The sequence below is a fragment of the Anopheles coluzzii genome, chromosome 2 (assembly GCF_943734685.1).
Source record: "Anopheles coluzzii chromosome 2, AcolN3, whole genome shotgun sequence".
In the NCBI taxonomy this organism is placed as follows: Eukaryota; Metazoa; Arthropoda; class Insecta; order Diptera; family Culicidae; genus Anopheles; species Anopheles coluzzii.
The window spans coordinates 53,906,281-53,927,418 of NC_064670.1; the positions used below are offsets into that span (position 1 = coordinate 53,906,281).

Below are 21,138 nucleotides of genomic sequence, written 5' to 3' on the forward strand. Positions count from 1 at the left end.
GACACCTGAATGGAGCAGATACCGGAACAGAAGTAGGAAGCAGAGGAGAGCAGCCCTACGACAGCCAGCATGACGATGACGAAGTGCCCCCACCATCTTTGGACGAAGTCGTTGGTGCCATCAAAGAAGTGTAACAAGTCAGCTGGCAGCGATGGTCTAGTGGCCGAACTGTTCAAGATGGGTCCGGAGCGGCTTGCCGTCATCATGCATCGGCTGATTGTGAGGATTTAGGATCAGGAAGAACTACCGGACGAGTGGAAACTGGGTGTGATACACCCAGTGTACAAATAGGGCGACAGGCTGGACTGTGCCAACTTCCGAGCCATCACAGTCCTGAATGCTGCCTGCAAGATGCTGTCTCGAATACTCTTCTGCAGACTTTCGCCCCTTGCTACTGATTTCGACATCTGGGGCACGATTTTCATCCGATCTCTCCAATTCCTTGGCTTCGCGGATGACATCGACATTATCGGACGTACAACTGTGGCGGTGTGCGAAGCGTACACCCGACTGAAACGCGAGGCCGAGAGGATTGGATTGAGGATCAATGCGACGAAGACAAAGTACCTGCTTGCCGGGGGCTCTGTACGTGATAGAGCCCGACTCGGAAGCAGAGTATCGGTTGACGGCGACGATCTCGAGGTGGTAGAGGAGTTCTGCTACCTTGGTACGATCGTAACTTTGGACAACACCGGTAGCAGCGAAATCCGAAGGCGCATTGTTCAGGGAAGTCGTGCCTACTACGGGCTCCATAAACTTCTGCGATTCAGAAGACTCCAGTAAAACTCGATATGCGCCATATATCGCACACTGATTCGTCCGGTAGTCCTCTACGGGTACGAGTCTTGGACTATGCTAACGGAGGACGCCAATGCACTCGCCATTTTCGAACGGCGGGTGCTAAGGACTATCTTTGGCGGTGTGTGCGAGCAGGGCGTGTGGAGAAGGAGGATGAACCACGAGCTAGCTGAGCTGTTTGGCGGTGCTGATATCCTGACGGTCATCAAAGCCGGAAGGATACGATGGTTGGGACACGTGATGAGGATGTCGGACAGGAGGGTGCTCGTTAGCGACCCGTTCGGCACGAGGCGTAGAGGAGCACAGCGAGCTCGTTGGCTGGATCAGGTGGAGTCGAACCTGACGGAGATCGGATGCAGCCGTGGTTGGAGGACTGCAGCCCAGGACCGAGTTTCCTGGAAACGGATTGGCAACCTGGCCATGTCTACTAGACGTGCTCGAAGAAGATTCAAACAATTTTAAGGATCGTTAGGTAATTATTGAACGTGTTGAGACCAGTTTGAAGACATAAGTACTCGTAGGTATCAGTGGACAAAAAAAGACGAACCATCATTACCATCAAGTATCTAAATTACAGCGCAACAAATTGAAATGTATGTTCTCCAGAAAGTAAAACCCAAAATTTCGGAAAGGCTTCAAACAACGATTGACGCACACTCAATCAATCGATTATGAATTGTTCTATATTATTTATATGGTAGTTTATCTACATCCTGTTTTAGTTCCGTCTGGCAAAAATAAATTGTATATTGAACGGTGTCATTACAGTACTTACGCTACGCTAAATATGTTTCTCTTTGTTATGTGCTTCGCGCGCTATTTTCATGCTGCTTTTGGTATGCTTTCTCCAGCCGGCACCGTCTGCATCCGGTACTACACTCGTTCTCACCCGACACACAAGAAATACGCAAACACACCACATTCACCATATCCAGATTTAAAACCATACAGAAACAAACGGAAAACAAAACCGGAAACAATCTAACACTACTAACCACGGCTCTTGTGGTCAAGCTTGGTTCAGAGTTCAGAACACTCTTGCTAAAATACTTTCGTTCCTACTGCCATACCGATAAAGCACCTCGTTACAACTCACGTCCTACATCGCACCCTTCGTTCTCTTCAAGAGCCCAAAAACACGTTACAATTTCAAACTGGACACTCTAATAGAAGCTAAAACATCACGCCTTTGTCGCGGTTTTGCTTTCCCTATGCCGGCGATAGTAAGTCGCACAGTTTATGCTTCCGCACACAGAGTATAATGATTGATTTGGATCATATTGAGGCACGCGTCGTGAAACGTGAAAGGGCGCCACATGTTCCCTGCTGGCTTGCGCTCAACGCACGTACAAGGGCATGTGTATGAGGGCGTCACACTCAGGAAACGCTTTTCTAATTAATACTAATGGATCTTACATCGATCCTTGTCCTATGCTCTTTGCGCCTCGAGCGTTCAACGATTGGTTAAACTCCCCATTGTTGAGCGTGATGGCCACTGTTCGCTTACCCTAGTGTGTGTGTGTGTGTGTGTGTGTGTTTCTCCATGCCCCACCGTGTGTCATTGTTCCTTTCCAATCTATACCTAACTATAGTATATGGTCACTTTTTCTCATGTTCTGGAGTTAGTTGGTTCTGTGCTACTTCCAGCACTACGACCCCCTTTGTCATCTACTTATAGTAAACCTATCTATCTCTGCTTTCCTGCCATCTGTATCTCCGTTCTGTGTCTGTGTTTGAGCGAACCATAGCGTCATTGTGAGGCATAGAAAATGCTGCATACATTCCACCGCTGTCCTTTACGCGATTAGCGCCTTATCCATCGCATCGCGCTTCAACTGCAACGGCTGATCATCGTCCTCGTCAAACGCATGTTCAGCTAATACCTTAGTAGTCGCTTCTGCTTCCGCCGCTTTGGCCGCTGCCTCAGCCTTTCGTCGCTTTTGACGATTGATGAGCGGCATAAAGCCCCACAGGGCCGATCCGCCGAGCAGCACGAACCCGAGCGCGGTGAACAGCGGCTGGTACCGGCCCATATTCTCGAAGATGACACCACAGATCGGTGGTCCGATCAGCTGCAGAATGCCGTTTACGAACAAACTAATGCCGTACGACGAGGTGAGCCGCTCCGTGCCGAGCATATCCGCCATGATGACTGCCGTGATGCCCACGTACGTGCCGGACGCGAGCCCGAACAAACCGCAAAACACACTCACCATCGTGTAGTCACGGACGGTCGGTAGCAGCGCCAGGGCCAGGCCCGATATCGACAGCCCACCGACAAAGTACCACGTCTTTGGGATGAGATTCGTGTCGGACAGCGCCGATCCGCCGATGCGACCAACCAGATCGAGCGTCGAAACGATCGACAGCAGGTACGCGGCCAGGCTCTTGTCGAACCCGAGCGAAATCGCGTAAGCCGGCAGCAGAATGATAAAGTTGGTGTAGCCGATCGCGTTCGTCGAGTTCGAAATCAGGATCACGAGGTAGGAAGGATCGGACAGCAGCGACAGATCGAAGAACGTCTTGCCGTCCATCTTGCTGTCCGATTTGTTACGCTCCGCCGTTGCGTCCTCTGCCGGGGCGGACGATTTGCCTCGCGACACGCTGCCACCAAACGAACGCAGCGACAGATGGGAGGCGAACTCTTTCGGCTGGTGGGTGGAAAGTGTGCTTCCGTGGAACGGAGTGCTCATGTACTGGAAGCTGCTCGTCGAAGGCGATCGCTTCGGTGGTCGGTGGTGTAGTTGCTGCCCTGCACCGCTCTGCTGGCCCATTCCGCTGCGCGTCGAGTTCAGGCGATTCAGGCGGAAGTACGAACCGAGCGTACCCTCGTTCCCGAGGAACGAGTTCGAACTCAGCTGGCTGGTGAAGGTCAGATTGCGGTGTTCCTCCTTGATCGGGGTGCTTATCTTTCGTTGCCGCTGATTGGTGCCCCCAGCAGCACCGCCAAGCATATCGTCCCGATCGCGACCATACGAGACCGGAACGGCGGCGGCCGATGCGCTCCGGGCAAAGCTATCGATCAGCCCGTTCTTTGGATTGAAGCGGAAAATATCCGGCGATTTGTGCTCGAGCGTTGGCGTCGAGATAGTAGGCGTATCATCGCCGGTGATGGCAAACTTTGGCTTCACGCTCGCGGATTTCCCCTGCGGTAGCAGCGACTGGGAAGCGTTTGGGTTTGCGTTGGTTTGTCCGTTCGCCACGCTGCGATCTTCCGCCAGCGGATCAGTTTCGTTCGATTCGCACTCCTCGAGGATCACGTCCCGCTGCTGTACGACCACTGCCCTCTGCCCGTCGTCGTCCTCATCCGACTTTACCTTGCGCACACGCTTCAGATGCTTTTCAACAGGCTCGTAGAAAATGGCCGCCACCCATACGTTCAGCGTGATACCGCCCATGATCAGGCAAGCTCCGCGATACCCATAGTTCTCGAGCAGGAAACGCAACACCGGAGGCAGGATGATCGATCCGAGCGCACTGCCCGAGATGCACAGTCCGTTCGCCAGCCCTCGAAGCTTGACGAAGTACGACGTGACGATGTACACGGTCGGGGGGAAGGACAAACCCGCCCCGGTGCCGACCAGCACGCCGTAGCTGATGTACAGATAGTTCACTGAGGTGGCCCAGAACGTGATGATCATACCGACGGCGGCAAACGTTCCGCCAACGATCGTAACCGTACGGTAGCTGTACTTCACCGACAGGATACTGGAGAGTGGCCCCAGCGAGCTGTACAAGAAATAGCAAAGAGCCGGAATCCAGGCCGCCGACGACGGCGATGCTTGGAATGCTTCGAGGAATTCGACGAACAGCACTCCAAAGCTCTTGATCGTGCCAGGGACGAGTATGTTTACCAGCATCGACCCGGCGAGCACCAACCATCCCCAGCCACCGTCTGGCGGCACAAGCTCGTAATCATCGTCGGTGGTGCCGTCCTCCGGATCGCCACCCTCGTCCGGCGCTCGGTATCGTTCCGTTTGGCCCGTCTTGGTGCTGATTGGTTGCATGGTGCTGTTGGAAATGCTGCGACAAATGGTAGCACTACCATTGCGCGGAAGCAATGCCGCTCGGCCATTCGATTCCAGCTGATTCTGAGCATTGTCTTCCGGTTCGTGGGCACGGGATGGTCCGTTCGGATCGTCGGACTGCGGTACCAACGTCAATGCCGGTGGGAGCACCTTATTGAGCTTGATCGTGTCTACCGCCTGAACCGGCGAGGGATCTGTACGGAAATGGAAAGATGAAAAATTAACAATTAACAAAATTTGCTTTGCTTGACTGTTCATCCGCACATTTACCACTATTCCCGAGCAGAAGGGTTAACATTGCTTCGTTTTTAGCAAGTACACAAACCCAGCCACAACCATATTCTACGTACGCAGCCATTTTTAACCGCCGGCGGCTAAGCAGCACACGCTGAGCGCGATACGTTGGGTACATTACCGAGTGTAAATGATGTATTGCGCTGGTTCTTTAACCTTTTTACATGAAAACCATTATTACATCCATATCGCATATATTTAGGTAGTTATTTTGTGCCTTATTTTTATAGTATTTGAAACATATGGCATAATGTGTAAAAATAATCACACTCAACATGCAATCGCGTCTCCCGTTTCCAGGTACTTTAACGGCTTTGTAACGGAAAAATTCGCTTTTTTCTATAATACACAATTGGTTTCTTATCACCTCCAGCAATCATAAACAAACGCAGTGCGCATGTACCAGCATACCTCTCCCACCCATTCCTTTATAGCGTGTAGAGCATATGAATGAAAACACACATCGGCTGTGTTACCGTCATCTTGCAAATCTTGACCAACTTCGTTAACAGCAAGTCGACAACAAACGAATTTTAAGGACCTTTTTACAGCGCATTACAGTAATTCTAGCTGTGTCGTTCAGAAGATCTCGAATTCATCTATCACTTCATGGAAACCGTTTGTGCTGATTCCGGACAATTCTCATCTTACCCAAATCACATGTTCACTATTCAGGTCAAATCAAAATATATCTTTCCATACTGGTTAGCTCGAAGCTAGATGAATGTTTCTTTAATGCTCTGGGGGAGACGAAGCGTGCTGGGAAGGGCATACACTACTACGGTTGAACCGTACGTGTGCTCTCTTCTGCCCACCTACCAACTCACCTTGTGGTGCTTTCCATCCTCCATGGCGACGGCCTTATTCTCTCTTGCTACTTCGATAACCTTAACCTTGCACCACCACCACCACCTGAGCGCTATATCACCGGGTAGCTAAATAAAAGACAATCTTCCTTCTTGACTAGGGCAAATGGATGCGAGCACCTATCCCTCCCACTCACTGCGAGATTGGACACGGTTTGTGCGAAAAGATGCTCAAAATAGAAGCCTCCTCTCTCGATCCCAAGCGTAAAATGACGAAAATTTGTTAAAGTGGAAAATGAATTTCCTTTGCGTAATTTTCCATCTCGTCGTCGACGTCGTTTCGCAGCAACCGAAATTCAACCACATAATCGATACAAGATTATGCTTGTACAGTATATAATTTTTGTACAAAATGCGAATGAAATAAGGAGCCATTTTCACAGTACACTTTTTTCTTCGAACAACACTGCATCATGGTCAATGTTGCGCAAAACTGTTGTTTCAATCGTTGCAAACCGCACCGTACGCGTGTGTATTTGCCGGAACGAAATCAGAAAATTAACGCACGTGGCTTTTGGGTACCGGAACCATGCGATTCAGTTAACCCTCTCATTCCTTTTTCCAACGGTCACCTGCAACCACGGGTGCAAACGTGTGTTAGCAAACAATCACTTAATAATGATGTTTTTGATGTGCCTCATTGCCTTGCTGGGCACTCATATCCGTTCCAGCAACACGTCAAATATCTTGCCGTTGTTGCCTTTGAGTTGGCTTTTGATTGCAATAATAAGTTTTGACATTCTTAATAAACGCTGGGAGGTAAAAACAATGCTTATGTTTTTTTGCATGATAAAAAAGAACAATTTTCCTGTACGACTAGCACTACAATATGATTGGTTTTATTCAATACAATTTACTTTACACAATTCCTTACAATTTACTATACCCCTAACGAACAAGTGGAGTATTTCGGGTCCGTTAATAGGCCAAAAGATGTGTACTATTTCAATGCGACTCGGTGGTGTACCGGATAACCGTGGCGGTTGCTACATGGCTTTTTAAAGGTTCAATTCCCACTAAAACCATCGCCCTCCCACTACCAAGGACTTTTGCATATTGCAATTGCGTCGTACAAATTAGTAAATAACGGCAGCTGCTTCCTTCATGAATCCCCAAATAGGGATCGATCATTTACAAAGTCGAATTATGACGTATTAAACATCATATCGACTCATTTGTGTAGGAGCTATTTTAGCTAAGTAACTGAATGGAAATAGTCCTATCAATTTCTTGAACTGAATGCTGCTTCAAATCAGCTTCCGACAAAAACGTCCCTATCCTACACCTTGATCTGTCACTGATCGATCACAATAAAATATGCGTTGCGACTTTTGCTCATCCAAGCAGCAGACTTACAACAATGTTGTCTCCGACGGCCCGTGCGAAACTTCTCCACGGTGACCATTTCAAGGCCACCATCATCCATCGCGATAAACTTACCCCCATTGAATCAACGATAACTGATAACAATTACTACCAATTCCGTGACAAGTGAGCTGTGCAGCGCCATTATCTGTCTTTCTCGTAGGTTGACAATTAAAACCAGCAAATTGCACCAAACGCGCGCATATCGCCCAACCCCTTTGTCCATCCGGGCAGGCAAACGCAGGCCATCATTTACGCCAAACCATTGATGTATCAGGCCACACCACGCGTGGACGGATTGTGTACAATTCAAGGTCAGTTCTTACGCAGCCCAAGTACTGCGATAAAGAACACACATCACACGTTTCTTGGGCATTTTCCCACAGGACGGGCGAACGGGCTATGTAACGGGTTTCAACGATCAATTGACGATAGACAGACAGTGTGAAAAAAGGGTGACGAAGACCGTACTGCCATTATTCGATCGATCTCTTTGTCACAAAAACTGCAAAACCGAACCATCTAGCGGAGGTTGGAAGCGATGGACGGAACAATTCTTTCTTGGCCATCGTTTTTTACCCTAAAATGTGGGTTACGACGGGCCTATAAATAGGGGCGCGATGGCGTTGAGTGGATGATGCGACTCATGCCACAACACACGTTTACTGCATGCCACAATGTCCCATCAGTTGGTTCTACTTTCAAAACCAGATCCATCGCACAGAGCAGTGGCACAGAGCAGCGTCTTAGCGTCTACATTTACTTCCATTTGGGATTGTCCTGGTGACCGCGAAACCTCGACCAAAAACTCGATCGCGCGCGCTACAATTATATCTTGCCCAACAACAATCGAAATTGTCCGCCCCTGGGAGGGGGTGTGAGACTTTGCATGAGTAGGTCGAAAGGATCGTTTAAATCCATACAGCGTGGCATAATGAGCTGGTTTGTGTTTCTTGCTAGACATTAATTGCCCGCATCTGGAGCTTGGTCTGCAAATTAGTTCTTGCAAAACGCGGCATGCTTCATCGAGAGCGTTGTAGGTTACAGATTGTAATTTATGCATCAAGCCGCACAAGCAATCCATCGCAATCGATTACTGATAGGAACGGTTTGCTTCATGGCGTGGAATACTACTACCATTGCCAATCGAGTTCAATTTCCACAGCTTGAAGTCACCACGTTCAAAATTTCTAACTGCAGATCCAAGACTTATCATATCTTTCCTGGACTGACACTACATTCATATCTAAATAGCAATTTTCCAAAGAATTCCTTCACCAATAACAACCACGCCGACGCCTGTTGGACGTGATAGCCGTTCACAACAACATACCAACTTCACAAACAGCCCACACACACAGTACACATTAAGCGAAACAGCCCTAATAAACACATTGTTTTGGAGTAACGCTTTGTAGGCAAATAACGTGACGCACCCGTTTGTGATTTGGAGGCTCAAAACACGTAAACATGTTCTTCATCTCAGCCAGCCAGCAACGAAGCTACTGAAAGGACGGGACGACGACGGGTGCTCGGCAATGGGGGCAGCCACACCGTATGTCGGCAGCCGGGCGGCAACGGTCGAAAGCGAAGCGTACGTTCTAGAACCAAGAAGCAGAGATCGTATCATTTCGCTTATCAAGCGTCCATCAATTTCACCGCAATTCAATTGACCTTAATCATTCTGCTGGGACACTGGCCCGTCAACGCAAACGGGAAGACGCATTAAAGATCGCACCACAAATCGTCTCGGTCAGATGGGATGGGGGCCATCTTACTCGTGCGTATGCGCCACCAACCACCACACATTGTGCGTGTATATCTAAGTGCTCCAAATCAGTCTGCACCAGCGAACGATCATTCACTGTCGTGGCAAACATCCAAGGAAGCCATCAACAGAGTTCACGCAACACGCTGCGAATGTGCACGTGATTTGGAGCTTTTTCTTGAACAAGGTAGGAATGAAAAAGGCTACACTCACCGTTTGGTTTGGGACATTCGACGCTTCGCTGGGCGCTGGTGCTGTTGTTCTCGTCGTTGCCATTCTGCTCCTCCTCCTCCTGCGATGGGTCGTCCTGTGCAGCTGCCTGGGAAGAAGGATGCTGATGGTCTTGCCGAACTGGACTATAATCGGCCACGTGCGGCTGTAGCAGCTTTCCCTCGCTGCGCTCCAGACTCTCCTCACCCATCGTCTCGTCGCCTTGTCACGTGTGCAGGGAGATGTGTGAAGGGGGAGATGGCTGGGGGGAGGGGAGGATGTGGATTGTGGAGTTGGTTTTAAGGCGTCCAACGAGAGGGCGGCGACATGGAGGCACCAGCTACGGTTGCCTGGCAGCTGTTGTTACCGGATACGGTTCGAAACCAATTGCACACCACCGCCACCGACGTTGCTTCCATTCGGTGCCTGGCTCCGTCCAAAGCTGTTGAGCTGGGTTTGCTGTGCTGTGCTCCTACGCAACGTTCCTGCCAAGCAAACCGTCCGCCGTATCACCTGCAGAGGAAATGAGCAAAGCAATCGAATTAATAGCAAGCTCTCTCACGTGCTGGGAAGAGAGGAATCGCTCACAAGCTTTAAAATTCCGAATAAACAGCAGGCTGTTCAGGTCGTGCCTAACCTAAAGCTTGCTTCCTTTCTTGACAAACACCAAGGAAAGCAATTTTCTCACGACTGTGCAAGGCTAACAAAAAGTTCCGATGCTAGTGGGGCCCCCAGTCGAATGGCGCAATAGCAAGAGCAGCAGGCTGATTGCATACTAAGCACTGATAACCCCCGCAGTAATGCAAAACAGCACCACAGCAACAGGGTCGTCCCCAAACCGGTTCAAAGAAATGGTGAACCTACTACCACTTCCGCCCAACAAGTGACTCACGAGCCAGTAACAGCTGACGAGCGACCGAACGAACGAACGAACGAACGAGTATGGGTGTTGGGATCATCACACAAATACACTCTTTTTTTTTTTGCTTACTTGGCATTCGACCAAAACATTCCACCAACCATCTCCCAATCAAACACGGACTGGTGTAGTGGCATGTAATCATCCGCAAATCCCATTCCATGCCCCACCGCTTCGTACCGCCGCCTTGATTCGTTTTTGGACAACGTGAAAACGTGAAAACGTGATCCAACACGGTGGCAATGTCACCCACGTTCAAGGATAAGCATTACATTGACCCAAAGAGGAACATCGAACCGAACGGGAAGGAAAAACCGGAATTACTATTAGCAGCACGGTTGAAGGCTGTACACACATAACACACCCAACCACATCCACATCTGTGCGCACTGACTATGAATGGAATAGATTGTGTAGATTTGTTGAAAACACATCGAGCAGGAGGTTTTGTTTTTTTACGTGCGTTTTCATCACATATAGAACAATACTTAAGTATTTATTTTGTACATTTATTAATTTATTTATTTATTATAAAGGTATCGAGCCTCCATGGCTTACATACACAACTACAACTAATGTCTTATAAACTATGGATTCCTAATATTAGACGTAATGCAGTCTCGTATGACACTTGTATTCAATTAAATTTGAATATAAATTAAAATTCTTAGACATCAATAATAACGGATCCCTAGCACAGAAAAGACGACTACGAAAAGTAATTAAAAAATCAGTAATTAAAAATTGTCGAGTTCTTAAAGGTCTAATAGGGACATAAAAATTTACATTAATTAGCAATAGAGGTGCATCGATTCTTCCGGTTAACAGTTTAAACATAAACATTCCTTGGGCAACCATTCTCCTTTTTTCAAGAGTTTCTAGCCCTACCAACTGCCACCTTGTACGGTAAGATGGTAGCACGTCGTTATGTCTCCACGGAAGCCGCTTAATAGCTACACGGGTAAATTTCGCTGAATCCTCTCAAGCCTCTCAATTCGAGTAAGTTGCTTCGGAAACCAAGCAACCGAAGCGTACTCAATCAAAGGACGAACAAGGCAACGAAAGTAAAGTGATTTTAAGCAGAGAGGATTATGCAACATTTTGCTACTTCTAATTATGTGTTAGCCGGTCTCGTAGTACAGTCGTCAACTCGTACGACTTAACAACATGCCCGTCATGGGTTCAATCCCCAAATAGACCGCGCCGCCATACGTAGGACTGACTATCCTGCTATGGGGGGGAATCAATTAGTCACTGAAAGCCAAGCCCGCAAGTGGGTACAGGCAGGCCTTGACCGACATCGGTTATTGAGCCAAAGAAGAAGAATTATGTGTCCGAGAGTTCTGTTAGCCCTAACAATAACGTCGTCAAATTGTTTGTCTAAATAAAGTTTCGTGTCTAATATAATGCCTAAGCCCCTAACAGTTTCAAATCGAGGCAATGAAGTGTCAGAAAGAACATAATTAATGTTATGTTCATTTAAATGATGCATAATATTTTCTCCAATAAATATAATAGCATAAATATAATATAAGACAACACATTTACATTTACATAGAAACAAGTAAAAAAACAAACAAGTTTCGAATGCACTATTATTTAAATATATACAGTGGAATTGAGTTTAAAAACGAGTTTTCCTCATAACGTGTTAAAGTAAATGTTTAGTACCATTCATAACGAGTAAAATATCTTTTGATATGTTTTTTAGTGCCGATCAAAATCAAGATTGGTAAACATTGAGCATTTCTAAAAATTACAATTATCACCCAGGTAAATAAGAGCTTTGAAACTATGCATCGTTTAATGCAAAACTATTGCCAGGAGAAAAAGTTTCGTCTAATTGTGTGAGGCACAAGTGTGTGGTATATGTTGTACAGTGTTTCTAGCGCGTTTTTCTTGATCTATGTGCTGATGAAGGTGAGAGTTTGCCCTGCCAATTGCTACCACTGGTGGAAATTGGAGTGACATATGTAGTGTACAGGAGTGTTGTAGATTTGAAGCCACTAAAATTATGGTAACATTTTACTGATAATTCACACGGATAAATTCTTCAGCGATATATTACATCAAAACATTTCAATTGTGATGAAACTGGCTTATTTAAAAATTAAAAAGTCTAGCTGGAAATGTCTAATAGTAGAACACACCGACACAAAATAAAAGACTATACCAATCGACCATTTTTTCCAAGAACATGGTACAATAGTAATGACAAAGAAATAGTGAAATACAAAAATCTTCTCAAATATTAGTATTATACAAACATTATTCATCATTCAAATGCGTATATTCCCTGTTTATCAGCACATTTGTGGTCGTGGAACAAATTATTTCACTTTTCATTCATTTCACAGTTTCGCCAAATCATACAAATCAGAACAAAAGCATCACGCACAACGAGTTTTTTTCGAATAACGAGTGAGTCACTGGATGGAATAGATACAACTAGGGATAAGGGATTGATATACAAATACTTTCAAATACGCTTAGTAGTTTTACTGCGAATATAAACTGTTTTTGTTTTGTTTATGTTTTCATATTCATATGAAACTACAAAAAAAAAATCCAAAATTCCACAACATTGTCGCATACCTTAAAATCGCTACATTCTTAAGTCCATGTTGCTCCAACGATATTGACTGAACGTCTCGCACACGGATGTAGAATAACAACAGCAAATGTGGACAGATTATTACCGCGAATAGTGCGATATTCGTGGATTTACGCTGCATACCGACCCGGCACCCTTACTTACTTACTTTCCTTATCGTAAGTCTCCGATGAAACGCTTAGACACCGCGCACACGCCAATTGCCCTATCCACGTTTATTGCAGTCCAGTTTCTATCGGTGCGGAGTGGCGCGGTGCGAAAAACAACAAACAAAAAAACATTCACTCACTCCAGAAACGGCCAATCCCATTCAGCACCTCGCAGTAACCTTGTAAGCTACAGTTCGTCACGGTAAATAGCAGGAATAAAAAAAAGATCACCCCGTCAGCGGTTCACTGAACATCACGCATCAGACCGCAACACCTCGACAAAAGAATGAATTTACCCCCGCGAAGCAACGATCGTACGCAAATGTCGAGCAGTATGTAGTAGGAGTATACTACGTGGAATGATAACACACTTACGACGCTCACTCAACAACGTAGTAAAAAGGTGATAAGGATTCGTGATGGTTACATAAACGGTTTCGTATCATCACTTTCTTATGTTCATACCGGATGAAGATAGTGGCGTCCTTATACAAGCAAAGGTGACATATATGTGTCTTGCGTATTTTTTTCTTCAATTCCAGGTAAAGGTCATTAAAATATATCCTTTCGTTGTAAACACATTTCATCGCTACTTGCATACGACGAATTATTCACACCGAAATCAACCTAATTGAACCTTTCCTTCGAAATGTAGGTCAAACAATGTTCCAGATTCGCCAGCTAATTGACAGCTTAAGCTCCTTTAACATAGTGCTGTGCGAAAACTGCGTATCTCGCTAAATTGATTGTTTTCATGCGTACAAAATATCAGTTCAATGACTATCAATCATCTATGACATCGTGGGTTTTGGAGCGAGATGTTGTGCACACAATTCTGGCAATTACGGAGAGTACATTTTTGATAATTCCCTTATTTTGTAGCCATAACACGGGGAAACTCGAATTAGATAGACTATAAAATGAGATAAAATGATAAACATTAAGCTACATGTGTTTATAAAACGCATATGTACAAAAGTGATTTAAATTTTGTACTAATGTTTTGTTTCATTTTACTGTTCACCGACTGACTGCACTATTTCTATTAGTTGGAGACAAACACATGCAAATTTTCAATAATTTTTTTTTAAATAATTTCAATGAGTAGAAGAGTGTCATTTATTGGCAACACTAATACAATACAATAGTATTTCACTGAAGGTTCACTGAAAGGTGCGCAAGAACGTATGACAACATTACAGGGTTTTTCGGGGGTTCTCATAGTTGTGGAACACTTCCTTGACTCTTTCTTATGGGAATTGAACTTCATATGATGGAAATTGGACTATATGGCACTCTTTTTGGACAGGCTCCTTGAAAATTCCTATTGGATTTATCCAACAAGGGTGCTATAGAATCCAATTCCCAATACATTAAGTTCATTTCAAATAAGAAGGATTCAACAAAGTGTCCCACAGCTATGAGAACTCCTGGAAAACCCTGTATAGATAAAAGTATTTAAAAAATAAATGTAGGTTAGTGTCAAAAGCAAAACAATTATATTTAATTTATTATCCTTTCATTTCTAAAACTCACTAGCACGTTTCAATCTTGCATTTTCTGCATGCAACTGTATAATAAATATGCATCGCTAAGCAAAATTTTAAGACTACTTGTATTCCCCTTTATCCATGTTTCACAATAAAGATTTTGCAACGTGTAACATAGCAGTACAAAGCAGTAACAAATTTCGTTTGAAATTTCGTTTCGCTACATTCGACTAACACTTCCTTAATTAACCATTCAAGAGTTATTAATTGCATTGGCAGTTCCTACCAAACACAAAAAATGGGTCAGGGGCAGTTTACTAAATACCACACCACACCGCTCTTATCTGTTCCCCATGGAGATCTCTTCAAATCTACCCTAGGAGATAGAACAATGCAAACACGAACGAACAACAGTACGCACTCAAATGACGTCACCCGGTTTGGGGGCAAAACAAAAATGCGCCTCAAATTTCATTCACCAAAATGCCTGGCGCTTTACGAACTGTTCTGTCCTTTACCTTCATCGTCATAACGCAAAGGGTAGCAGCAGCACAGCCAATGCGGTTGTTTATTTCGCTACACGGGGTAACGCTTCGCTTAGCGACATTGTACTAAAGCTGAGTTTTAAAGCGTACTCACCACGCCGGCCCATCGATACTCCATAGAGGAGCACCACCACCACCGGTTGGCTGATCTATGTATTAGGTCGGGGTGTGGTACAAGTCATTGAACTTCGTGAAAATAATGATGGCACAACAACATGCATACCATAGGTCGCACGCCGCTTGCAATACAATTTGGATGACGTTTTCAGTTCCTTTCGAGCGTTGAGCACCGAAGAACGGCCTCGTTTTATCGTTCGTTTCTGTTTCAACGTAAATGTAGCATGAAAGTAGTTCACTAAAGAAATTATCCATTATTCGACCTTTTTCCCATCAAACAAAGTTATGTAAAATAACCCACAAAGGACTTTCCTGTTCATAGGCCGTTACACGTTACTTTTCAGGAAATGTGGAAAACAATTGGGGGACAATTTTTAAACATAATTTTACCCATAAATACCTGTTTAATTCTACAAAACACTATCATTTTCTCAAACAAAACATTTAAACATCAATTCATATAATATGTAATATAATTCAACCTTAACACTTTTCTTCTGCAACCTTGAACGACGTTGATCCGAAACCCAACCCCGTTTGCATCAATCATCATCATCATGCGATTGATTCATCAAACCACACCATCTGAACGATCGAACAAAAATGTTGGCATGCTTCCTAAAACCCCTTCCTATCCTGGACGGAAAAGCTGCGTTATTTTGAGAAAGAGAGAAAAAAACATCTAAAAACCCCAAACAAATTTCAAACCTAAACCTCCAAAACCGAACGCGGCCGCTTCATTCCACTCTAATTGCAATTAGTCGTCGCTGCTAACGCGCTGTCAGCTGACTTTACCAAAACGACGCCCAACGTCAGCACTTTTCATGGTCACTGAATTGAGTGCAAACAAAAACAACAGATTGATACAGACACAAAAAAGAGCAAAAATTAAGCTTCAAAATTTACCAATTAATCAATGGAAACGCTAACGCAGAACAAAAAAATGGAGTTGAAAAATAACGCAATTTTTTATACTTGTTTTCATCATCTGCGCTGATGATGCCAATTGTTGTGATTAATCGGGAAATCCCACTGAAAACGAGATGATTAATGTAATCAGATCTCGCATAAATCATAAATAAAGCAAAACATATCGATTCGACTTAAAAACAACAAATTTTTTATCGAACACTGCTTTCTACAATTCCAAACAGGTCCCACAATGATTGATTGTGCTTAAATCGAAGGAACGGAAACAAACATCGTCGTTTGCCAAGTTCATTGAATTGTAATAATTAACTATTGACCTAGAATTTAAAACCGAATCACCCTCCCCTTCCTGGCCATTAATGTTCACCTCGAGGTAAACCTTCTGCTTTGTATGCCTTCAGTACAAATCGCGAACCAAATGGACGATACACGCCAATCACTTTTTATTGTCTCGAGTTTGTATACTATCTGGACGAGGGAATTACTTGGAAAAAATCCCATACCAACCGAGCAAATGAGAATGTTGTGTCATTAGGAGTGGATTGCTCCACTATATCTTGTCATGCGCCCTTCAATACTGTTCCTGCCATTAACCACCACATCATGTGATGAATGTTTTCCATGCCAGAGAGACACATCATCGTACATGGCCACCCGCGTGTTCCTCTCTGTGAACCTTTTCCCTACTTATGTTTATGCTAGTAGCCTCAATCAATTGATTAATACACCTTCAGCAGGTTATATACGAATAGAACGATTATAATTGCGAAACGGCCACCTTCATGGCTGTCGTATGTTATAAAAACCGGGGCCAGCTGCTCTACTCCATCGGCCAATTCACCTTACACCACACGTACGATGTACGATGCCGTTCTTTGTGCAAAGTGAACGATCTACGATGTGTCGGAACTAGTAGACGTGGAGTATCGGCGTGACTTGTAATCATCAGCATTGCAAACAGCAATTGATTGCTGGTGGTCAAACACACACATGTTTTGAAATGAGCCTATTGGTGGTTCATGTTGGACCGGTGGAGCGGTCCTACAGATTTTCCTTTTCTTTTTCTGCTGTGATAGATTTTCCGGGTCATTGACTGCAGTACAGTACACCATCGAACAATTGTTGGAGTGGTCGTGGTGTTTTATTTTCTGTCGTTTACTGGACATATCGTGTGATTTGATATGAAAATTCCTAAACTTACTAAAATTTTGGTTAGCTGAATTTTTAATTACCATGAAAATTCAACTGCAGCAAATTCAACACACATGTTTGATGTGTTATTCATTCATCTCTTTTATTGCTGAAAGCCCCCGACCGGCACAAACTCCAGACATGCCTAGAAGCTTCCTTGTTACATCCATTAATTGATTCATCGAATGAAATGTACAACGACTGTGCCTCATTGGGTTCGCTACGACCGATGTCGAAGGACAATTGAGCCATTCGATATTGAAACTTCACACTCCCTGGCCATTTACGGCTTACACACAAACACACACACAATCATCAGCTGGAAGCCCCACATAAGGACATTCCCCGAGAAATCGACCGGTTGAGCTCAAGCAAAGTTCAGACAATGTGCAACAGTTTCAAGTCAACAGTTCCTTCTGAATGTTATAAAACAAAAGAGTGCAAATTATTGCTCGTGCGCGTTACGTTTTCTTCCACTATCACTGCGCCCTCTCGACACTCTGCTACTAATCACCCAATAAGCTGGCAAGCAAACGCCCCGCTCCAGACGCGGCAGCTACTGAAAAGCGCATCTTGTTGACACAAACGATTACACAAAGCTGCACGCGAGCAAATGCATGGGGAGCAAACTAAACGGTGCACAAAGTATTGCTGAGTGCGATGATGCATATATACCGGTGCTATTATCCTTCCCGTCTTGGGTGATTGTAATGAGTTAATGTATTTAATTTTTGTAAAAGTTGTTAAAACAAAGCTTCAAACCTGTGTTTGAGTGTCAGTAATATGCAAGAACTTAAGGTACAGAGTACCAAAGCACAAAACAAAAAGAACAGTTCGCTAGAGCGTTGATGGTATTTTACGAATACTAACAAAAGCGATCTAAATTAGCAACTTACCCAATCGAAGCGATTCCTGCCGCTCGTTGATATGTCTCATTCAAATGATTTTTGACTGTTGTGATTCTTGTGCGGGGCACTCTTTATATAACCGCCGCTACTAATACACTTAGAGCTTTATAGACTAAAAATGTTCACTTTTTCCGTTGACGGGTGAGTTGAGGATAAAAGAAAAATAACAATATTCACATGCACGTACATTTAACCTAAAAACACGAACTTTATAAAACACTAAAACACAACAAAGTTATTAGTTTAAAAAATAGTAAACAAAAAGAACATATTAAACGTAGACTAGTAAAAACATTGCGACTGTGTTTTGTATTGAGTTGCACTAATATCAGTTTACAAATCTCGTGCTTAAGTTTATTGTTTGTGACACAGCCAGCACCAGTGTGCACTAACGACACATACAAACAATCTTTCCCGAAGCGTTCTCCATCGACACACCAGAAAGACACTGACGCATTTAAAAGGCCTAGCAGCATGTGAGAGCAAGGAAACAAAAAAGAAAAATACTGCGCACGAGTCGACAAGGCAAGCCTTTCCGCTTTTGGCTTCACTGTCGTCTAGACGTTAGACTCACACACCAACAAAACCAGCTGTCAGGCGCGGCTTCAGTTCTCGTGCGAACAAAATCACCTGGCGCGCCACACAGCTGACCGTACGACGATTCCGCACTCCACTACCCTTCCCCCCCTTACATCCGTTGTCGTTCATTATACCCTTTTCTGCTGTGCGCTAAACCACAACACTTCCCGTTTTTCGCATGCGTTTCCAACACAAATTGTGCGCGTCATTGACATTGACTTTTGACGATGGCTTTATTTTCGTTCGACGTTTGTCGTTCTGTTTGCGATCTTTGCTTTCTTCACTGTTGTGTACCGCCCTTGAGACAGTGAGTGGTCCGCACATCGCTTGATTGTGTTTGTAACTCTGTGTGCCGAATTTTTCCTTCTTTCCTCTGTCCAAGACGGCAATCGAAGCAAGCTGCGGCCACGTTTACTCAACCTGACCAAAGCATCTGATCAAACAAAGTAGCAGCCGCTTGTATTTTTGTATGTGTGTGTGTGTGTATGTGTGTAGCGGCAAAACAAAGGCCCGCAAAACAACACACACGCCCAGTGGACGCGGTTCACCACACAACCAATCGAACTCACGGAGACGATATCAAATGGAGCAAAACGTTAGTCATTCTTCGTGCTAGTGAATTTTAAATAGCCCTTGCATTTGCCAGCCACCGAATCATTGCAGTTTCCGCTTTCCACGCTTTTTATGTAACCCACCGCACACTAGCAAACAGCTGAAAAATTTTCCGCTGCACACGTAAACACGAAGGAAAGCATTGCAATGGCAAAAGAAACATTTCTATCTACCCAGCCAGCGCCAATAGTGCGTATGGCGTTTCGGTGTACGTGTTTGGCGCTAAAGGCATAGGTGCCTTGCTTCCGGCGTCAACACACAGCGTAGGCACACTTTTGCATAACACGCGCACTGTAGGTTCACACGCACAAGTACGCCCTGCAGCCTGCGTCCTGAGATAGCACTGCGTACGACTGCACTGCGCCAGAGAGCAAGTTGCCCGTTTGCTGACCGTCTACTATTCGGTAGCGTTGCGTTGCATCTGGGTATACGCTACTCGGAAGGCATATGACATGCACTTTCCATAAAGGACATTCGTACCACCGGTCGCACCTTCACCCGTCGTGTCCGTCGTGTGGCATTCAATTCCCGAGACCTCACACAAACACACACACACTGCACTAGGTGAAGGCCATGGCCTTTATCTGCAAAACTGTCGCCACGCTGTTCTCCAGTCGGCTAGTGCTTCCGATAGAAAAACGACACTACACACTGCTGCTTTGGGTTGTTGTTCCAACAAAATCACAGTAAACACAACACACCACAACAATCCCCGGTCCTGGGATGGTTCGATGGTTCATCACTGAGTTGAAAGAAACAAAAACAGTCTCAAGAATTGCCAACTCTTCTGAGCTTACATGCTTCCACTATTTCACTTCGCCCGGAGTCGACTCTTCTCCGACGGACTCTTGGCTGGTGGTAAAAGCAAGAGACAACGTCTGTTACTATGCGCTCACGTTGTGTCTGCTGTGCTGCCTTTTCATTTCTGTTCGATTTTCACTTCTCATGCGCGAAAGTAACCGTCCTCCGATCAACACAATGAGATAGTTGCACACTGGACGGTGGACAATTAAACTTTCCTCTTCATTCGTTACGCACTCAAAATAATGCTTGATGCTGCCTTCCAATTAAAAAAATATTTGAAAAAAAGATTACATAGAACATTTTAACAATTTCTCTAACAGATTTAAATCTGATGCATGAGAACAGATGACTGATATAAACGTGCTGTTTTAAAAAGAAGTTTAAATTAATTTGTAAAAAATCGGAAAAATCTAAAAATCGACTATCCGGCTGATTGTTTAAACTTAGTCTATATATTTGACAGGCATGAATTTTTTGAAGTACTTTCAAACAATAAATTACAATAAACATACTTTTAATAACAATAGAGAGAAAGAAATAGAATAGAAAATTTAATAAGAAATGGTGGAAAAACATTTCCCTGAAATACATTTATAATCGCATCTAGCTAAACAAGTGCCTAGATGATAAACGCTGCTCCTTTGAAAATAACCTCTACCGTTATCATTTTTACACAGCGAATACTGATTCTAACCATGTGAGGGATCTATTCCACTATCCACCTTCTAGCGGTGGCAACACGCACACATCGCCTTGTTGAACAAAGTGCGGCCGCCGCTTTGTCTCCCCACATCATATCAGAATCTCCAACGGATACAACTAACGCAATAACATCACACAAACACGCAAGCAGCCGGGGACACCAAACTGACATACACACCCGTGCGGAGAGCGCGCAGATGCGTAGCGCGAAAAACATATGATTGGGCACAACGGGATTTGGAGTACACA

At 44.6% G+C, this 21,138-nt stretch overlaps 1 protein-coding gene across 4 annotated transcripts; it reads right to left on the minus strand.

The window, feature by feature from the left end:
- Positions 1 to 1,463: 1,463 nt before the first annotated feature.
- Positions 1,464 to 20,319, minus strand: LOC120948404 (monocarboxylate transporter 12). 4 transcript variants are annotated; one of them, XM_040364680.2, is made up of 4 exons: positions 20,181 to 20,319; positions 18,181 to 18,317; positions 9,333 to 9,842; positions 1,464 to 5,020 (listed from the first exon to the last, which is right to left on the minus strand). In XM_040364680.2, exons 3-4 carry the CDS (start codon positions 9,538 to 9,540, stop codon positions 2,595 to 2,597), a joined length of 2,634 nt encoding a protein of 877 aa, XP_040220614.2. In that variant the 5' UTR covers positions 9,541 to 9,842; positions 18,181 to 18,317; positions 20,181 to 20,319; the 3' UTR covers positions 1,464 to 2,594. The 4 variants fall into 4 exon arrangements, with proteins under 4 accessions (XP_040220614.2, XP_040220612.2, XP_040220613.2 ...); XM_040364678.2 differs by having other exon boundaries at positions 18,181 to 18,411; XM_040364679.2 differs by lacking the exon at positions 20,181 to 20,319 and adding an exon at positions 18,595 to 20,066 and having other exon boundaries at positions 18,181 to 18,411.
- Between the last annotated feature and the right edge of the window lie 819 nt (positions 20,320 to 21,138).